Source organism: Microcaecilia unicolor, chromosome 3, assembly GCF_901765095.1.
Source record: "Microcaecilia unicolor chromosome 3, aMicUni1.1, whole genome shotgun sequence".
In the NCBI taxonomy this organism is placed as follows: Eukaryota; Metazoa; Chordata; class Amphibia; order Gymnophiona; family Siphonopidae; genus Microcaecilia; species Microcaecilia unicolor.
In genome coordinates this window covers 20,272,318-20,294,463 of record NC_044033.1, presented here as the reverse complement: position 1 = coordinate 20,294,463, position 22,146 = coordinate 20,272,318, and the positions used below count along the sequence as shown (strand labels likewise).

General features: G+C 44.2%; 1 protein-coding gene across 1 annotated transcript in view; it reads right to left on the bottom strand.

The window, feature by feature from the left end:
• The window catches only part of SLC4A1AP (solute carrier family 4 member 1 adaptor protein), an 85,344-nt gene that overhangs the window by 46,948 nt on the left and 16,250 nt on the right, over positions 1-22,146 (bottom strand). Inside the window, exons 4-6 of the mRNA XM_030194580.1 lie at positions 16,003-16,063; positions 6,650-6,789; positions 299-459 (exon numbers count right to left, since the gene is read on the bottom strand). Coding sequence (XP_030050440.1) covers positions 299-459; positions 6,650-6,789; positions 16,003-16,063 — 362 coding nt within the window. The remainder of the gene's footprint in view (positions 1-298; positions 460-6,649; positions 6,790-16,002; positions 16,064-22,146) is intronic.

Below are 22,146 nucleotides of genomic sequence, written 5' to 3'. Positions count from 1 at the left end.
TTTACAAAAATGTTTTCTACTCTCCTCTATCATTAAATTATGTGTCTGAAAGAACCAGCCTTCAAAGAAGCACCAGCTTTGTCCTTTACTAATTTTTTTTTTCTATATGAAGTCCTGCTTGGCTGACAGACATCATGGTTCCTTGCTGCTGGTAAGGTACAGCTGAATCTTGGGACCAGCGACAAAGGACTGGGGATGCTTTATCTTCTAGTACAGATAAACCCTTTCTGCCTGCAGGGAATTAATGAGGATTTTGGGCAACGTGCAGGAGCAGCCCAACACCAGTTCCTGCTCTCACCAAGGAGTCATAGTTATCTGGTTTATCTTCAATCTTCCCGGCTTTCTTCATTCGGTTGATCCGTTTCTGCTCCACAGAGCCCGTGCGATCCAAGAACGTGTCGTCATCACTGTCGTAAAAATCCTCATCCTCCCAGTTTTTTGCTTTTCTCTTCCTAGACACTGGAAGGAGGAAGATGACAAATCTCAGTTACTACAGAACAGGTTGTGCTCGCCATCTTTCGAGTTTGTTCTATATGACGGCAATTCCTACCTGTGGGGAAAACATGGGCCCTGCAAGCAGCAGAATCTCAGGGCCAGATGCACTAAACCTAACGAGCCCACAACTTGCGTTTTAAACTGGTTCCAGCCAGTTTAAAACGCAAGTAGTTTACCGGGGGGCATGCACTAAGGGCATTTTCCCTGCCACAGTAGCAGGCAACGAAAACGGAATGCAAATTATCCAAAGGCTATTATAATGAGCTGCACTACCGTTGCAGCCCATTATAATGAGATGCACTACCGTTTTTCCGATTCCCTTACCGTAGGAACCCTAACGGGAGGTCTGCACCTCTCGTTAGGGCTCCTGTGAGGGAATCGGAAAGGAAAAGGCCCCCCCCAAAAAAGTAAAAAAAAGCAGGGTGCGCATGTGAGGGACGTCCTTTATGGAAGTACTCTCCCTGCGCTTGTGAGAGACGTCTTTTTTTTTTTTTCGCCGTTTTTCGCTCTGCCGTTTTTTCCCCCCTTCTATTTTGTCTTCGCCGCGCCAATTACCCCTCCACAGCAAAATTTTTCTATTTTCCTGGTTGCCGGAGAATCAGGACGTCCCTTTCGATTATGCACCTCTTCCTGGTCTCTTCAGCCAATCAGAGCGCGTTTCGCTGACAACAGCCAGCTAAATCCGCTTTGATTGGCTGAAGAGACCAGGAAGAGGTGCATAATCGAAAGGGATGTCCTGATTCTCCGACTGGCAACCGAGGAAAATAGTGAATGCAACTGAGCTACAACGAGTAGCTCATTTGCATTCCCTATCGTTGATGCATTCCCGTTCCCTACCGATTCGCTATGGAATCGGTAGGGAACGGGAATTACCCACGACTTTAGTGCATCTGGCTCTCAGTGCAGTTAGTTTTGCTAGTGAATGCCTTATTAGAGAACATTTGCAACTCATGTATCTCAGCACAGCAAATTGAACACAACCCTAGAACTAACAAAACAAAACTAAGCCCCTCATTTAATAAACGGTATTAACATGTGTTAATCTGATTTAATGCGTGTTAAATAACATAACCCCATTATTCTCAATGTGACCTATTTATCCACTATGTGCTTAACTGACATTAAATGCAGCTCAGTAAATGAGGGGGTAATTTTTTTTGGATGGCTCTGGCTCCTTCAGAGGGTTCTTCCCTGAAAATCAGCTTTACAGGTATGGAAAATCCCATAAAAATCCTAAAACTCCTACATAAGAACAAGTATTGCCATATTGGGTCAGACACAAAAGGTCCATCTAGCCCAGTATTCTATTTCCAAAAGTGGCCAATCCAGGTCTTAAGTACTTGGCAGGTTACGCCTGATACGCCTTCCTCCCAAAAGAGTCCAAAGTTCTAGATTCTCTGCCTGGGGGCGCCGAGGCATAGTCCCTGGTACTCTTGGCTCTTTTGAGAGCAGAGTCCACCACCATGGAATTGTGAGGTAGCTGAGACCTCATCAATCCAGGCTCCCCGTGGATCCGATATTGGGATTCAGTCTTTTTCGGGATCACGGGATTAGACAGAGGGAACAACCAGTTTCGTTTAAGGACTTCCTTCAGTACATTATGCAAAGGAGCCGTTGCAGCCTCTCTAGGCGGAGAAGGATAATCCAGGACCTCAAGCATCTCAGCCCTGGGCTCATCCTCAACCTTCATAGGGAAGGAAATAGCCGCAGCCATTTCCCGGACAAAGGGGGTAAAGGATAGACTCTCCGGTGGAGAAAGTCTCCTTTTTAGTGGAGGAGAAGGTTCAGAAGGAATCCCATAGGACTCATCAGAAGAAAAGTACCTGGGATCCTCCTCTTCCTTCCATAAACGCTCATCTTCAGTATCGGAAAAGACAGTGAAACTGAGCCTGCCTCGACGCAGAGGAACGACATCCTCGATGGCGGTGCAGAGAAGTCGATGCCCGCCTGGACTCCCGTGAAGCTTCCTCCACCGACTTTGAAGGGGAGTCGACCTGGGTGGCAGCTGACACCGATGCCGCAGGCAGCACCAAGGTTGGGGACCTCACCACAGGCGAAGGGCCAGACGCGTTGCAGCAGACGGTACGGAAGGCGCAAGCACCCCCGACACTGAAGCAGACTGGCGCAGCAATCCTTTCAGAAGCTCTGGAAGCAGAGCCCTGATGTGCTCGTTGAGAGCCGCCGTCAGACAAGGCTGCGGGGTCGGTACAGGAACCGGTGGCAGAATCTGTCGAGGCCCGGGAACAGGTACCGGGCTGCCAGTAGACGGACGCATCGGCACCTCCTGAATAGAGGGAGAGCGATTCTCTCGGCGCCGACGCTTCTCGGGTGCCGATTCCATCGACGCCCCGGAGCTCCCGGCACCGTGTGTCGAAGGAGAACGATGACTGTGCTTCTTTGCCTTCACTCAATGCCCGTCATCGAGACTCCTCGGTACTGGTGAGGATGTGGAATCCTCACGCCTCCTCAGGGCCGGGTCCGACGAAGGTCGGTCCTGGGGGGCCTCCATAACAGGAGGCCTTGAGGCAGGTGCAGACCCACTCGATGCCTCACTGCTCCCAGCGCGAATAGGTCTTTCAGCAGCCATTACCTCTGCTCCCGACGTCGATGCTTCCCTCGAAGTCGATGTCGACGGACCGGATCAAGCCCCAAAAAAGCTTTTCTCGCTCAGCTTCTCGAGACGCTTGGGTCCGTTTCTTCATACGAAGACACAGACTACAAGCGGCTGGGCTATGGTCGGGCCCAAGGCACTAGATACACCAGGCGTGGGTATCGGTACCTGAGATGGACCGGTTGCATCGAGTACAACGTTTGAAGCTGCTGGATGTCTTCGATGACATGGAAGGAAAAACAGCTTCGGCGAAATCAAAAGACACGAGTGTGCCTATTAAAAGAAAAAAGGGCACAAAAGAAGGGAACAATCTGGCCGCGTTGAAAAACAAAGAAAACTTTAAAAGGGGACAAAAAAATAAAGGAAACTACGGGTACCTTTTTTTTTTTTTTAAAACAGTAAATTATTAAAAGGTAAGAAAAATAAGGCAAAAAACCCCACGAAACAGCCAAAGACTCTTCCCGGGCCTGAGAGGAGCATAGTAAAAAAACTCTACCGCACCTCAACGCGGAGAAAAGAAAACTGAGAGGCATGCTTGCACGATGGGCAGGAAATCAGTCCGCACATGCATGATACACATGCGCCAGAAGACTCTGGCAAAACCTTTTAAAAATATTTTGCTTGCAAAATGCCGTCCGATTCCCGGGCCAACGCGGGTGTCAACCCACATGTGAGAACAAGCAGCCTGCTTGTCCTCGGAGAAGAAACAGTACATACTAGGCTTTAGGACAGCTTCAGATGTTATGGTCAGTCCTATTAGAGCAGCAAGCAGGTCCCTGGAGTAGCCTAGTGGTCGGTGCAATGCACTGTAGAGAAGGGAACCCAGGTCCACATCCCACTCTAATTGGTACACTTGTGGTGGAATGTGTGGGTCCTCCAAAACCCACTATAAACCTTTCGTACCCAAATGTACACCACTACAGTAGCCCTTATGCCTGCAAGTGTCACCTACAGTAGGTTTTTGGTGGGTTTTGGAGAGCTCACCCTACCATATAAGAGGGGGTAACAGGAGCACTGGGGGACTTCACATAAATGGGGCACTAGGGAGCCACTGCAGTGCCCCCCCAGTGCCCCACTGCTCTGCTAGGATGTCTGTGTGGCTAGTCTACTAAGAATGATGGCCCCCCAATACATCACAATGGCTTGTTTTTGTGTGTTTTTCCCTTGAATGTTTTTTTTCCCCAAAAAAAGTTGGATGTTTTTCTGCCTTGAAAACAGCCATGTTTGCTACTGATTTTTTGGATGGTTTTCCTCCAAAATGTCTAAAATCAGATTTAGATGTCATATGTCTCTCTATATCAACTACTTCACCTTTAATCAAATGTTCATTCATGCCTGTAAAGAAACATAACAGATTTGTCAGGCAAGATTTCCCTTGGCTAAATCCATGTTGACTCTTAGGCATATTTTCAAAGCACTTAGCCTTCCAAAGTTCCATAGGTTTCTATGGAACTTTGGAAGGCTAAGTGCTTTGAAAATATGCCTCTCTTGTCTCAGAGGTGGTGGAGATGAAAACAGTAACGGAATTCAAACATGCGTGGGATAAACATAAAGGAATCCTGTGCAGAAGGAAGGGATCCTCAGGAGCTTAGCCTAGAATCGGTGGCAGAGCTGGTGGTTGGGAGGCGGGGCTAGTGCTGGGCAGACTTATACGGTCTGTGCTGGGGCTGGTGGTTGGGAGGCGGGACTAGTGCTGGGCAGACTTATACAGTCTGTACCGGGGCTGGTGGTTGGGCGGCGGGGATAGTGCTGGGCAGACTTATACGGTCTGTGCCAGAGCCGGTGGTGGGAGGCAGGGATAGTGCTGGGCAGACTTATACGGTCTGTGCCAGAGCTGGTGGTGGGAGGCGGGACTGGTAATTGGGAGGCGGGGATAGTGCTGGCCAGACTTATAGGGTCTGTGCCAGAGCTGGTGGTTGGGAGGCGGGGATAGGGCTGGCCAGACTTATAGGGTCTGTGCACTGAAGAGGACAGTACAAATAAAAAAGTAGCACATATGAATTTATCTTCTTGGGCAGACTGGATGGACCGTGCAGGTCTTTTTCTGCCGTCATCTACTATGTTTACTATGATTTATTAACATGTTGCACAATTTTGTTCTTTATAATAAGTTTGTACCATTTTGCCCAGCAATGACAACAAGCTCACCAACATATAGTTTCTTGGATCACTCTGGAACACTTTTCAAAAATTGGTATACATGACAGCTTATTAGAAAGACACACAAATAGAACAGAGGCCCACAAATATTGTCACAAGTCACTTAATTGTTTTGCACAAAGGTATAATGTTTAATTTTATTTTCTGGCTCAGCCTATTCCTTTCTCCTGCTCCTCTAGACTTCTGGCTCAACTGGAATGATCTCCGTTGGGCTTTAGTGCCATCAACTTTCATTCACAGTTTTCTGGGTTTTCTTTTGTATATTTGATACCCTTTTTCCAGGTTACTTACAGTGGTGTAGCCATGGGTGGGCCAGGGCCCACCTTACTTGGGCTCAGGCCCACCCAAAATTGTTGCACACTTTCTCTGACTGGCAGAGATCCTCAAACCCCACCAGCTGAAGATTTCCTCCTCAGGCAGCCGGTGCTCTTCCAAACGGCGGCTGGCAGCACTTACCTCGAGCTGACACCGACATCAGCCCATCTGCACATGCTTAGTTTTCATGTATTCACAGTCTGCTGGCTGCGGCATTAGCTTGAGGAAAGTGCTGCTGGCTACTGTTTGGAAGAGCGCTGACTGCCAGAGCAGGAGGAAATCTTCAGCTGGCGGGGTTTGTAGATCCCCTCCTACTCAGGTATTTAATATTTTCGCCTTGCAAGAGGAGGGAGGGACAAAGAGCAGAGAGCAAAACAGAGAAGAGGGGGGCTAGGGATGGGGGGGGCATGAATTCCATGCCCACCCACCTTGGACTCAGGCTCACCCAAAACTGGCTATCTGGCTACGACCCTGGTTACTTAGTCCAGTCACTACTGCAAGAGTTCTCCACTGGAAGTCATACACCAGAGTTCATTCTGGATCCCTATGTCCAGCTAGTAGGCAGTTACTGCTGTCTCTGCAGCATCCCAGTCATCGCTGACCTGACCTGATAAACACATGTCCTCTGCATGGCAGTGAAATAAAAACAACAGAGTTGACTGACAAGCAAACTTTGTGGCTTTAAGTCTAATGGTGTATGGAACAACGGTTTAGTTATGAATGCAACACGATCACAGCCTAATTGGTTTTGCACGGAGGTATCAAGAACAGAACGTCGTAGACAAGACTGCACCTTTGCTAAAATTTCTGAAGCTGAGAAAAATTACTACATAATGTTATCAGGCCCAAGTCTATTACATGCATTAGCACTACCGATAAAATTATAATCGAGATTTGAGACTGGAAATGAAGACCAACATGGAAAGTAGATAACAGTTAAAACTTATTTTTTTTAATACTAGCCCTAATCATTCCATAGACTTTTTTTGTCCCCACCCCCCAACTTTTTAAAGATGTACATTTTGCACTCTTGAGTAGTGATTCCCTGTCTGCTGGTTAGTTACTAACCTGCCTCCTGCCGCAGCAAGCCCCTGGCGTCCAGTATGCGGCAGGCTTCCATAGAACACTGAACCTGTGCTTCTTTCTTCTTCCCCGAGTGCACTGCTTCTGCCACCAGCTGCTTTCCTGTTGCATCATCCACGGGTAACCTGCAACATGTGGATTGCTAGTATCAGGCATCAAAATTGGATGTGAAAACAAAACAAAGAAAACCCCTTTAAATAGCTTTCTATTTCCCACCTCTCAGGAGTGTGATCTGCTTTAAAAAAAAAATCAGTCCTGTAGAAAATTCTGTAACAGGATGATGCCTACTAAAGATGCTGCTCATAGCATCTATTTAAGTAGGTGCCTACTTTTCTTTATAGAACGCTAGAAGGATGCTATATTGGAGAAACAGGCCAGATGCTTAAGACAAGAATCAATCTGCATAGACATCACATGAAAATAGCCGGTGCCAGTCAAGCCCCCACCCCTGTGGGCCAACACTTTACAAGACCAGAACACTGCACCAGTGATTTCACAGTAAGAATACTGAAAAGTAATTTTAAAACCATACAGGAACGTAAGACCTTTGAAATAAGAATGATTGAATATTTTGACACCCAACAAACAGGACTTAATAAGGATCTGGGTTTTCTAACCCATTATAAACCATAAAGCTGTATTTCTCTGTTTATTACCCTCCTCTCACCTACCAACACCCAACCTGTTAGAATATCAATGAAATGCTTTGATGTCCCCATGCATACCCCCACCCTCCCACTCTGTCAGACTGTCAAAGTAATGCTTTGATGTTTCTCTTATATATACTATCTGCTACCACATTTGCTTATTTCCGATCTGACGAAGAAGGGCAACCTTCGAAAGCTAATCAAGAAATGTATTAAGTTATGTCCAATAAAAAAGGTATCATCTTATTTTCTTTTCCATGTTTTATTTTGTTTGATTTCTATTGATAACCTTTAAGAGTGGACTAACACGGCTACCACACCTCTCTGCTTTAGAACGCTAGAGATAGTGGCAGAAAACATGCTCACATTTAAGATGTGCTCTCTTGCACTAGTTCTATACCTTGTGTAAATACCCACACTTAGATGTTAGCCAGAATGCCATTTACCTATGCTATGCCCACTTGCAAAGTATGCACCATCAAATCATGGTGAAACTTTGTCACTAATCAGTATTCTACATGAGGATGTTTACTCAAGTACAAATCCTCTTATGATTCCAAAGGTAGTCAACTCTGGAATGCCCTACCCAGACCCATTCGCTCTATCAAAGACCACCTACCCTTCAGAAAAATCGATGAAAACCCATCTATTCAAGGAAGCTTATCCACACGCCACGACCTAACTTTATGTACCCACCTATTCTTCACCTGACCCTGTGACCCAAACCCACCTCCCCGCTCCCCCCCGTTTTCTATTTCTGTTGATGGCTCTCTCATTCTCCCTGTCTCCTCAGCTCGAAACCTTGGGGTCATCTTTGACTCTTCTCTCTCCTTCTCTGCTCATATCCAGCAGACCGCCAAGACCTGTCGTTTCTTTCTTTACAACATCCGTAAAATCCGCCCCTTTCTTTCCGAGCACTCTACCAAAACCCTCATCCACACCTTTGTCACCTCTCGTTTAGACTACTGCAATCTGCTTCTTGCTGGCCTCCCACTTAGTCACCTCTCCCCTCTCCAGTCGGTTCAAAACTCTGCTGCCCGTCTCATCTTCCGCCAGGGTCGCTTTACTCATACTACCCCTCTCCTCAAGACCCTTCACTGGCTCCCTATCCGTTTTCGCATCCTGTTCAAACTTCTTCTACTAACCTATAAATGTACTCACTCTGCTGCTCCCCAGTATCTCTCCACACTCGTCCTTCCCTACACCCCTTCCCGTGCACTCCGCTCCATGGATAAATCCTTCTTATCTGTTCCCTTCTCCACTACTGCCAACTCCAGACTTCGCGCCTTCTGTCTCGCTGCACCCTACGCCTGGATTAAACTTCCTGAGCCCCTACGTCTTGCCCCATCCTTGGCCACCTTTAAATTTAGACTGAAAGCCCACCTCTTTAACATTGCTTTTGACTCGTAACCACTTGTAACCACTCGCCTCCACCTACCCTCCTCTCTATCTTCCCGATCACATTAATTGATTTGATTTGCTTACTTTATTTATTTTTTGTCTATTAGATTGTAAGCTCTTTGAGCAGGGACTGTCTTTCTTCTATGTTTGTGCAGTGCTGTGTATGCCTTGTAGCGCTATAGAAATGCTAAATAGTAGTAGTAGTAATGTCTCAGACCACACCTCCTCCAATTTTTTCCTATGTTTACCCAACCCTATCACCTGATTATCTCAATCTAGCCTAAAACTAGCTCCTCCTCCTACTTCTTATACCCTTCTCCCTTATAATTGTTACCTATCTACACATCTCCTTTACTCTGTTAAGCTTAGACTGTATTCTCTCCGTTATAGTTTTTTAATCTTACTACAATGTAAGCCGCATTGAACCTGCTGAGTGGGAAAGTGCGGGGTACAAATGTAACAAATAAATAATAAATAAATAAATATATGATTAGAACACCATCATTTCCACATGTTCCCTATACCTATAATTAGAAAGCTCTTTAAGCAATTACCCCCATAATGATTTGAGAATCTACCCTGCCTCAATACTTGCTCAGCAGTTCCTGCTCACCTGGTGGTTCAGTGATTATGGCAATGAATTAAAAATCAGATAAAATCCAGGGCTTGGAGTTACCTAGTTGAGTCCATTCAGTCCAAGGTTCTTATTGCCCAACAGGTTCTCGCTATGTGGCAATCCATGGAAAGCTGAAAAATCACTGTTTATCTGTGACTATTTCCACAATACTTCCAAGTTCAAATACCATGATCAAAAGTACCCCTAGAGATATCCCCTCCATCAATCTACTTACATCTCCCAACTAATCCAAATGTTGGTTCTACAATTTCACTGCACTGAGTAAGGAATATCTTCCTCTGAAAGTGCTAAAATATACCTTAATCTCTCTGGATACTGCTTGTTTAATTTTTTTCTTACTGTGATCATTGGTATGGGAAAATTTGTCTTACCTGCTATTTTTTTTCCTTGAGTCCTACCAAGACCAATCCATACTGAATGGGTTATGCACATCAACCAGCAGAAAGAGACAGATCAATCACTTGTGAGCTCTGCCTTATAAAGAGCATAGATAAACCTCTTTAAATAGTCAGAAACACTTTGAGCAGGAGCTACACATATGTTGATAACACAGATGCTCAGCGTTCTATCAACTGCTACAGTACATTAAATGACCTCAGTGGTGACCCTTTCATATGAGAAGCAGATGGCAAACATGGCAGAGGTCCGCACCTTGATGAAGCTGGTGGGTTAACGCCTGGCAAAACGTGGCCTATGTTGGAGGTAAATCTTGAAAAAGCTAAGTTAAATTTAAAATTAAATTTGAAGTCATTTAAACAATAAACAAAAGTTAAAATATATAATATATAAAAACATAATATAGCAGGACCAATGAGGAAGCAGGTGAGTCACGGGCAGAGAGCTCATGTGAAAAGAATCACCGCTAAGGTCATTTACCAGCAAATTCTATACATGGCGACTTAAGTTATGTGCACCATTCTGGTCATGCAGTCAAACTGCGCACGTAACTTATTTCATTAATGAGCCAATCAGCCGATAATTGGACCCTAACTAGCAATTCACTGCACTGATAGGCAATAATTAGATTTCCATGCACTACTCATTAAGTGTATTCTATAAAGTGGTTGTCATGAAGCGCCTAGCCACCTGCCTGGGGTTACTACACTGCCACTTAGAGGGTCTATCCACAGACCAGTTCAGGATTGCCTGCACCTGCCGCTTGTGATCTACACTAGCACCTCCACCCAACAACTAGGTCCCAACTGCCTCTGGGCGAGTCTCCCACTCTCGAGGTGATTTCTAGGTTACTGGGGGCCATACTCGCAATGTTCCTACAGTTCCCAGAAATACTCACAGACCCAACACACAAACCCCCAGGATTCTTAGTCGGTCCAGACAAATAAAGGCAATGAATTAAAAGTGTTTATTGTCATGAAAACTTATTGAACTTGAACCATAAAAACAGATGGAACAAAACAGCACATAATAACAGTTAACTGAATATGGATCAATTATAACACTATCTAAACATTTGTTTACTACCTAAATAGTACCTGGGAAGATCAGGACATATAGCTGCTTACAAGTTATCAAATATAACTGTTCAACAAGGCCTCAGCAAAGAGATCTTTCTCTCTTTACTTCCAAGCTGAGACTGGAGAAAAAGCCAGTACATTCTAAATGAATTGAGCTCCTGGACCAATCAGAGCCCAGAAAAAGTAGTTTTAAAAATAGCTGGAAACATCACTGCAGGTTACCTGTGTTAACTAAAGAGGGAACAGTCAGTCAGTTCTCTGTAAAAGCTTTAAATATAAACATATCCCACCTGCTGGCCAAACTAGAGAAATACACTTCAAGATAATTAATATAGTTTTACAGGCTTAAAACCTCACTATTTTGTCAAGTGGTACGCATAAAATTCTACCATCTGGATCTCAAAAGGGGGTCATGGGACACACATGGGCGGGTCGTGGATGTTTTTAAAATGTATGCATTATTATAGAATACACCACCCACTCCGCGCATAGCACCAAGGTTTAAACAGGGATGGGTGCTAGGCATAGTCTATAAATCGTGCCTAACTTTAGGCATAGGTTTAGGCATAATATTTTGGCGCCAATTCTTTTTTTTTAGGCGTCATAAGTAGAATCTAGCCCTTAATGTATTTTAGCAGTTGATAGAGCGCTGAGCATCTGTGTTATAAAGGGCATAGTAAGGCTCCAGTTCAACAGTATTTCTGTAACCAAGCATCTTGAAACAAAACATCCCTTAATTTCTCCCCATGTAAAACACCACAATCATGGACATCAGAACCATATCTCAAAAATGTACCATCCTCATCAAAAACCAGAACCCCCCCCCCCAAATGATATAATAAATAAATAATGTATTTATTTCAGTAGACTTGATATACCATCGTAATGAATGAAGTGCCTCTAGGCAGTTTACAAAGAATATAGAGTTCAGAGTCAGAAAAGGAAAAGGAAAAAGAGACAGTCATAAAGACAAGGTGACAAAGATTAGCAAGCTGTGATTTAAGGGGGTAGGGATAGGGCAAGTGCGGAAAAGTTAGAAAAGTGGCTGCCAGGCAGCGGAATTACAGGATATTAACCAAGTTAGAAGGAAAAAACAACACTTAACGGAATTTTTAAATTTTTTGTATGATAGCTCTTTTCAAATTTTGAGTGGAAGGGAATTACACATGTTGGGGAGGGAGGGTGGGTTCTAGATAGTAAAAAGAAAATTCACAGGTTGTGTCTAACCATAATTGTGAGGCAGCTGGGAGAGCTAGCAAGGAGGCATGAGAGGAATGAAAAGTGAGAAAAATAGCCAAATAGTCAGGGGCAGTCAGCACATGCCCTTTAAAGACAAGTCATATTATAAATTTAATTCTTGCAGAAGCAGAAAGCTAAATGTTCAGTGATGAGTAACAGAGTCACATAATCAAAATGATGAGCACCATACAATAATTTTAACAGCAGTGGACTGAATCAACTATATTTTTTTTCAAGACTTAAGTGGTACACCATTGTAAAGTGGGATACAAGAGGGCTAAGGTTGAGATCCGAATCAGATTTAAGGGGAGAAATGGTGCACAGCAAGTTTAATCTACGGTAGGAAAGAAAGCTTGGCATCAAAATAACGTGGACAGAATCGTGGTAAGGCAGTGTCACATTGTTAATAAGAGGTGAAGGGCAGAAAATGTGTGGATTGTGAAAATGAATGGCTTCGCATTTTGTAACATTTACAAACAATCAGTGGATTTGTAGCCATGGCGGCAAGACAGTGATTGAAAGGAGAGGTGTCCGCATTTGGGCAAAGAAATCATGACCCCAAAATCTAACAACCTCTACAGAGTGCTTTGAACTGCTGCCACCTTGGCTGGCACACATGGTAATACTATAAATGAAGTCTACAACATGGTGGGAAAATTACAACTTGTAGTCCTGTCTCACCATGTCCAACACCCATAGATGTTACTTAAGCCCACTTTCTGTGAAAAATGGTTAGCTGACATCCTATCTTCTCAGAGAAGGAGTGGATCCACAGCCCATCCTTGAGATATTCTGGAAGCTCTCTGGGCCTTCACTGGCTGATCCCTCCCCCCCCCCCCCCCCTTGTGGGTCAGAAAATATGATGTACGAGACTGGAACCAAGTGCATAGAAAGGAAATCCTCCCTGGACAGTAATGCTTCAAGTCTCGGAATGTACGCAGAGACAGTCCCTGCTCAACAATCTAATCAGGACAGACAAACAGGACATAAAAGGGATAAGGGAATTACCTAAGGTGGGAATGATACAACAAACATGGGTACTGAACAAGTGAATAGGGTTTAGGAGTTAAAAGCAGCTTCAAAAAGGTGGGCTTTTAGCATAGATTTGAAGAAGGACAAAGATAGAGCTTGATGTACTGACTCAGGAAGTCTATTCCAGGTATATGGTGCAGAAAGATAAAAGGAACGGAGTCTGTAGTTGGCAGTGGAGGAGATTTACCCAATGAACGGAGTTCCCGGGGAGGAGAGTAGGGAGAGATAAGAGTGGAGAGGTATTGAGGAGCTGCAGTGAATGCACTTGTAAGTTAGTAAGAGGAGAATGAACTGTATGCAGAAACGGCAGCATTGGGCTTGTCGTCTGGCAACCTCCGAGGCCTAGCCTTCACCAGATCCTTCTCCAAATCCTCACAAAACAACGAATTTTCCCCAAGAGGGAAGTCTGCTTAGCTGGGTTTTTGAGGCAGTAACCAATGGTCTAATTCTGAAGCTACAGAAGGCGTCTAGCCAAAACTGAGACTGTCATGCTCCTGGACGAAGTCTGATTGGGATAATACAAGGTGTGTGCCATGTAGGCTAAATCATCTCAAGACATGAGAAATCATGGAGACTAATGCCTGTCCTCTGACTACTGTACCCAATACAAACAAGCTCTGGGAACATAGGCACTAGACACTGCTGCAAGGAGCCCTAAGGTTGCAATCTCAAAGGTTTGTTTCAATAGGGTCTCCAAGTTCCGATATTGGAACATCCTTCAGTGGTCTTTTTCATAACTGCCATTACCAAGGCATCCAGTCTAGGATATTTTAACGTATCCTTCTCGTCTGGCATTAGAAGACAGAACTTATCCACGGTCCTTTCAAACTGAAGCCCACCTTGGGAGCTTCCCAGTCTGCTGAGATCAAAATATACATAGCTTGATGGACAAGGAAGGCTTTAGGTGGCTTCCTAATGCCTTCCAAATTTCCCTATGGAAGGTTCATCTTGCACTGGGGCTTTAGAAATGCAACACAGTAAGGACTGAGCAATAATAGAAGACAGCTCCTCCCTGCTGAAGTGTCTTACCACTGTGTGGTCACCCTCCCCCACAGAACGCTTTCCTTCCTCCAAGAGATTAAGAGACGAGGCTCTTCTTCCAGTAGCACTTGAGACACTGCCACCACTGACATGACCAGCTGGGAGTCCCAGTCTCCTACAGCATCCAGTCTCTTGGGTTGAACAGACTCTTCTGTATCCCTAGATCCAGGTTGCAGCTCCTGAACATGTAGTTCTCTCCAAGCTCACTTCAGAAGATAGGCTCTGTACAGAAACAGCACAAATTCTGGGGAAAATGAGTTACCTGACTCAGGGGGACCTGAAGCTTCCAGAACCCTCCTCAAGACTCTTTCTAAAGGCAACAAGCAAGTCAGACTTCATCTTGCCACACTGGTACTGTAGAAACTAAACTGTACAGAGCATGCAATGCAGGAGACAAAATGACAGCTGTTCCTCTGCTTCTGGAATATGAAACGTGGCTCCGAGAAGAAGTATCAGCAGATTCCAGAACATAGTAGATGACAGCAGAAAAAGACCTGCATGGTCCATCCAGTCTGTCCAACAAGATAAACTCATATGTGCTACTTTCTGTGTATACCTGACCTTGATATGTATCTGCCATTTTCAGGGCACAGACCGTAGAAGTCTGCCCAGCACTAGCCCCGCCTCCCACCACCGGCTCTGCCACCTAATCTCAGCTAAGCTTCTGAGAATCCATTCCTTCTGAACAGGATTCCTTAATGTTTATCCCACGCATGTTTGAATTCCGTTACCGTTTTCATCTCCACCACCTCCCGCGGGAGGGCATTCCAAGTATCCACCACTCTCTCCATGAAAATATGCATTTCCTTTTCTACTGAACACAATACAAAGACATTTGCTATGCATATTCCATTTAAAACACGCTTTTTACTATCTTTGTGATCTAGACATTTTATTTTTCCATCATGTTGGTTCCAGTTTCTCTTTTCTGCATTCCTGTCTGCAGTCTGCTAATTCTCCTTCAAACAGCTACTGTCCATTTGTATTTTCTTCTCTCTCCTGTCTATTCCCTCACTACACCTGCCTCTGAAATACTGAGAACTAAAGGCCTCTCTTCTGCTGCTACCTTCTTCCCACTCCCACCAAATCAGCATGCTCTGCTGTATTGCCAGTACAGCAGCTGCACTGCCCTGAAAGCTGCTGGAGTAGGAACAGCACTTCAGTGGGGCCTCTATCTTCCAGTGCTCTGCCCACTCAAGCTGGTCTACACTGTAATAAGGTGCACGGAAGAACTGCCATGAATTGGCTCAAGTGCCACCCCAGTGCAAAGAGGAACGCCATCTTCCACCGGCATAACATCTGCCCAAGTTCTCCTGGGACAAGGCCCATTGTCAGTTGAAAATCCACCCCCTCACCAGCAGTTTAACAGTAAGCTACCGTCAGGTAACACTTCAGGGCAAAGTTTGCACACCCCCCCCCTCCACTCATCGACTTCTTCTTACCCATTCTATTGGTGGAGAGAGGGGGAGGAAAGAAAAGGAAAGAAGGCAAAACTGAACCCACCAGGCAGACCAGATTGGGGGGGGGGGGGGGGGGGGGAGGAGGAAGAGAACTCAGATTCTGGGTATTCCCACTTACCTGACCCTGGAATCCTCCCCTATCATTCAAGCTCTGCTGGTAGCTAGCTCTCCAACTCACCAAGGAGTAATGCCACACTAGTCCAGAAACCACTGCATGGTATACCTGTCACTACCTGCTGAAAACAGAGAAATACTGTTCAGCTGCGCCTATATGGTGCACTTTATACGGCAGACCTCATAAGTGATTGGTCCATCTTCATACTTATGGGCAATGTGGCCCTTAGCGGTCACTAACCTGTAGCAAAAGGACCTCTAAGAAATTAGGACTAGGTTACACTACGCTTACCTCACTCTACAGAGCCAGCTGTTGTGTCCACGGTCCTCATATTCATACTCTAATTCTTCACCTAGGAAAAATTTTTAAAAAGAAAGAAAAAAAAAAAAGGCATTTCTCTTTGTGAACAATTATTTTCTGATGGAACATCTCAGCCCTTAATAAAAGGTAGCTAGTTTACTTATTGCCCTTAAAGCAGCACTGGGGTTCATTTTCAAAAGAGAAAAACGTCCAAAAAAGTGGAATAAATCTTTATTTGGACGATTTTCTCACAAAAACATCAAAATTGGTGTTTTCAAAACCAATTTTTAGATGTTTTTCTATGAAGCCTATACTCATAAAGGTACTCTCATTTAATATGGCAGTTGTAATAGCGATGAAACTACCAACGGATTGTGATGAGGAAAAGGCCTCGAGAAACCCTGTGACACTATAAAACATAAAGGTTACTCAGGGTTGGACTCTCTCATCATACGAGAAGTGGAAGGACAGTGGTCCAGGCTAAAAGAAGTAATAAACAGGGCCACAGACCTTTATGTAAGGAGAGTAAATAAAAGCAAGAGAAAAAGGAAACCGATATGGTTCTCAAAGCAAGTGGCTGAGAAAATAAAGATTAAAGAGTTAGCGTTCCAGAAATATAGAAAATCTCAAGAGGAGGAACACGGGGAGGAATACCGGATGAAACTGAAAGAAGCCAAGAGAGAAGTACGTCTGGCGAAGGCGCAAGCGGAAGAACAAATGGCTAGAAATGTAAGGAGGGGAGACAAAAACTTCTTCATGTATATTAGTGAAAGGAGAAAGACTATAAAGGGAATTGTGAGACTAAAAGAAACATCAAAACGCTATGTAGAAAATGATGAAGAAAAAGCCAATTTGCTAAATAGATACTTTTGTTCTGTTTTCACTGATGAAAACCCTGGGGAAGGACCGAGAGGGACTGGCAAAAGTACACCTGAAAATGAGGTGGATAGAGCGCCGTTCACGGAAGAGAGTGTGTATCAACAACTTGGAAAGCTGAAGGTGGACAAAGCCATGGGGCCGGACGGGATCCACCCCAGAATACTGAGGGAGCTCAGAGAGGTTCTGGCGGGTCCTCTTAAAGACTTGTTTAATAAATCCTTGGAGACGGGAGAGGTTCCGAGGGATTGGAGAACGGCGGAGGTGGTCCCTCTTCACAAAAGTGGGGATAGGGAAGAAGCTGGAAACTACAGGCCGGTAAGCCTCACTTCGGTTACTGGAAAAGTAATGGAAGCCATGCTGAAGGAAAGGATAGTGAATTTCCTGGAAGCCAATAAGTTGCAAGATCCGAGACAACATGGTTTCACCAAAGGGAAATCGTGCCAAACGAATCTCATTGAATTCTTTGACTGGGTGACGGGAGAATTAAATCAAGGATGTGCTATGGACGTCATCTACTTAGATTTCAGCAAGGCTTTTGACCCGGTTCCCCACAGGAGGCTCTTAAATAAACTAGACGGCCTGAAAATAGGACCCGAAGTGGCGAACTGGATTAGGAACTGGTTGACGGACAGACGCCAGAGGGTGGTGGTTAATGGAATTCGCTCAGATGAGGGAAAGGTGAGTAGTGGAGTGCCTCAGGGATCGGTGCTGGGGCCCATTCTGTTCAATATATTTGTGAGTGACATTGCCGAGGGGTTACAAGGTAAGGTTTGCCTTTTTGCGGATGACACCAAGATTTCCAACAGAGTGGACACCCTGGAGGGTGTGGAAAACATGAAAAAAGATCTGAAGAAGCTAGAAGAATGGTCTAACGTTTGGCAATTAAAATTCAATGCAAAGAAATGTAAAGTGATGCACTTGGGGAGTAGAAATCCAAGGGAGACGTATGTGTTAGGCGGGGAGAGTCTGATAGGCACGGAAGGGGAGAGGGATCTTGGGGTGATAGTATCTGAGGACCTGAAGGCGACGAAACAATGCGACAAGGCGGTGGCAGTAGCTAGAAGATTGCTAGGCTGTATAGAGAGAGGAGTGACCAGCAGAAGAAAGGAGGTTTTAATGCCCCTGTATAAGACGTTGGTGAGGCCCCACCTGGAGTATTGTGTTCAGTTTTGGAGGCCGTATCTTGCGAAGGATGTTAAAAAAATGGAAGCGGTGCAAAGAAAAGCTACGAGCATGGTATGGGATTTACGTTCCAAGACGTATAAAGAGAGGCTTGCTGACCTGAACATGTACACCCTGGAGGAAAGGAGGAACAGGGGTGATATGATACAGACGTTCAAATATTTGAAAGGTATTAATCCGCAAACGCACCTTTTCCGGAGATGGGAAGGCGGTAGAACGAGAGGACATGAAATGAGATTGAAGGGGGGCAGACTCAGGAAAGATGTCAGGAAGTATTTTTTCACGGAGAGGGTGGTGGACGCTTGGAATGCCCTCCCGCGGGAGGTGGTGGAGATGAAAACGGTAACGGAGTTCAAACATGCGTGGGATATGCATAGAGGAATCCTGTGCAGAAGGAATGGATCCTCAGAAGCTTAGCTGAAATTGGGTGGCGGAGCAGTTGGGGGGAAGAGGGGGTGGTGGTTGGGAGGCGAGGATAGGGGAGGGCAGACTTATACAGTCTGTACCAGAGCCGGTGATGGGAGGCGGGACTGGTGGCTGGGAGGCGAGAAATACTGCTGGACAGACTTATATGGTCTGTGCCCTGAAAAGGACAGGTACAAATTCAAGGTAAGGTATACACATATGAGTTTGTCATGGGCAGACTGGATGGACCATGCAGGTCTTTATCTGCCGTCATCTACTATGTTACTATGTTACTATGTATCATGGGCCAGAAAAACCTTACCAGACCAATTTTCAACAAGCTTTAAAACTTTAAACACACTTAGCTTGGTTGGAAGTGAATCTCTGTGTTCTTATCTGTCTCTTAGTCCATGATCAACGATAGCCAACGTTTCGAATTCTGCTTCAGGATCACTAGACAATTCGCACTGTGTCACTCGCCAATAGAAAGAAGTGCGAATTGTCTAGTGATCCTGAAGCAGAATTCGAAACGCTGGCTATCGTTGATCACGGACTAAGAGACAGATGAGAACACAGAGATTCACTTCCAACCAAGCTAAGTGTGTTTAAAGTTTTAAAACTTGTTGAAAATTGGTCCGATGAGGTTTTTCTGGCCCATGATGAGAGACTCCAACCCTGAGTGACCTTTATGTTTTGTAGTGTCACTGGGTTTCTCAAGGCCTTTTCCTCATCACAATCCGTTGGTAGTTTCATCGCTATTACAACTGCCATATTAAATGAGAGTACCTTTATGAGTATTTACTTTAATCTGAATGTTTAAGGTTCTCACCCCAAGCAACTTGTGATATTATTTCTATGAAGTCTGTCAGAAGTGCGTTCAAATTACAAGAGGGCGTGTTTAGGGCAGGATCTGGGTGTTCCTAACACTTGGACGTTTTTCCAGGGCTATAAGTTGTACATTTTGATCTAGACCTGTCTTATTAACGAATAATTCAAAAAGTTGCATGTTTTGATCTAGACCTGTCTTATTTAACGAATAATTCAAAAAGTTCCTCAACTCTAAATTCAGCAAAAGTCACTTGTGTAAAACAATATCAAAAGCTGAATAATACTTCACTTAATTAAAAACTCTTAAGAGTTAGGAACACCCAGATCCTGCCCTTAACATGCCCCCTTGTAATTTGAATGCACTTCCGACAGACTTCATAGAAAAACATCTAAAATTTGGTTTTGAAAACACCAATTTCACTCTTTATTCGCACCGTGAAACTTCAAATCTTAAATATAATTGATGGAGGACTTTTGAGGTCTTCTTCCTCCATCAATTATATTTAAGATTTGAAGTTTCACGGTGTGAATGAAGTGTTTTTAGTTAAGTGAAGTATTATTCAGCTTTTGATATTATTAATGAATAAGCCACAAAAAAGTGCCCTAAATGACCAGATGACCACTGCAAGAATAAAGGAATGACACCCCCTTATTCTTTGAGTGGTCACTGAACCCCTCCCACTCCACAAAGATGTAAATGAAATGGTACATACCAGACTCTATGACAGCTTCAGATGTTATGGCTAGTCCTATTAGATCATCAAGCAGGTCCCTGGAGTAGTCTAGTGGTCAGTGCAGTGCGCTGTAGAGAAGGTGACCCAGACCCATACTCCAATCTAACTATTACACTTGTGGTGGAAAGTGTCAAACCCCTCACCCCCCCCCCCCCAAAAAAAAACCCTACTGTACCCACATATAGGCGACACCTGTAGCCGTAAGGACTATTGTACTGGTGTATAGTTGGGTACAGTGGATTCTGAAGGGCTCACCAGACAATATAAGGAAGATGTGTGAGATGTGGTGAGGTGATGATGAGATGTGTGCCTAGGACCTTTTATGTGAAGTCCGCTGCAATGCCCCCTAGGGTGCCCCACTGCTCTGCTGAGATGCGTGTGTGGCCAGTCTTGTAGGAAATCTGGCTCCTATGTCCCAATGGCTTGATTTTGTATGTTTTCACTTGGACATTTTTTTAAATGGTCCAAAAATATAGATGTACTAAGCACACCATCATCTAATAAATAGTCATTTTCAAAGAAAAGACATTTTCTAGTTTGAAAATGGTCATTTTCACTACTTGATTTTTGGATGTTTTTAGCAAAACGTCCAAAACCAGATTTAGACATCATATCAAAATGCCTCTCGCTGTCTCTTACTTGCTGAAGCAGATTTGGCTGTGGATAGGAGATACTTTAACTGTGTTCAGTCTGAAATGATACACTTTTTTGCCCTATTTTTCCAGTTTCCAACATACAAACTGGATGTTTAACCAAGGCATTAGGCAAAAACCAATTACTCCAGGACTGATCTATGACAAAATAACAAAAAGAGGCAGCTAGGATGTAAATGCATAACTATGAATGGGAATCTGACTGCCAAAATGATCAAGGAAGTCCAAAACATGGCAATTTATCGATGAGTTAAATAATTTCACGACTTAGCAATTTTCATTAAAAATATAAGCATCCTTTAATAATTTACATAGTGACATAATAAATGATGGCAGATAAAAGACCTGAACGGTCCATCTTGTCTGGCCAACAGCCACACTCATTATCAATTCATGATTAAACCAACAATGAATGTGATATAAAATACTTGGTTATGGTCTGCCTTTGGCATTTCTGGGACATCGACTGTAGAAATCTACCTGGCACTGTCCTCACATTCCAATCACTAGAGTTGCCGTTGAAGCCCTCTCCAGTCCATCCTAGACCGATTACCATACAGGGCACTAGCCTTAGTTCTTCACAACTGGAGTCAACATCTAAGCACCACTCGACACATCAACACCATGCAGCCATTTACGGTTTGGTTTTTATACATTCATTTTGTAATTAGAGATCCTCAAGTTTCTGTATACCGACAAGGGAATACATCATAGCGGTTCACCATCTTATTGGGAGACAGCAAAGTGTATAGGACAAGAGAGAATTAGAAAGACAGAAAGGAAAAAAAAAGAGAGGGAATAAAGAAAGGGGAATGAAGAAGGGGTAATACAAAACAGGAGGGGGAAAACAGAGTCTACCAGGCTAATGGAGAAGGGGCGATACAAAACAGGAGGGGGAAAACAGAGTCCACCAGGCTATATGTCAGGAGTAAAGTTCTCTAAAATAGAGTACAACCTCAGGAATTCGACCCATAAGTTTGTCTAAATAAGTAGGTCTTCAAGGCCACTCTATAAGTGAGAATATATAAAAATCACAGTTCCCCAGGGAGGGAATTCCAAAGGGTGGGGCCAGTGACTGAAAATATTGCCTTATGAAAGGTCACCAACAGCACCTGCTGAACAGTCAGAATGACTAAAAGACGTTAAGATGAGGAACATAAGGTAATAAATATTGTGCAATGAAGGCTGACCAAGACAAAGTACCTTATGAATCAATACCAAAATCTTAATTCTGGATACACATGAATATGGGAAGCCAATGTTCCTGTCTCAGTAAAGGAGAAAGGTGATCATATTTTCTTCCACTAGTGACTAACTTAACCGCTGTATTCTACAAGACCAGAAGATGGCGGAGTTCCCGTTGACGTAATCCAATAAATAAAGCATTACACTAGTCAACAGTAGAGAGAACCAAAGCACGTGTAAGGATACGGAGAGCCCCAATTTCTAAGAAA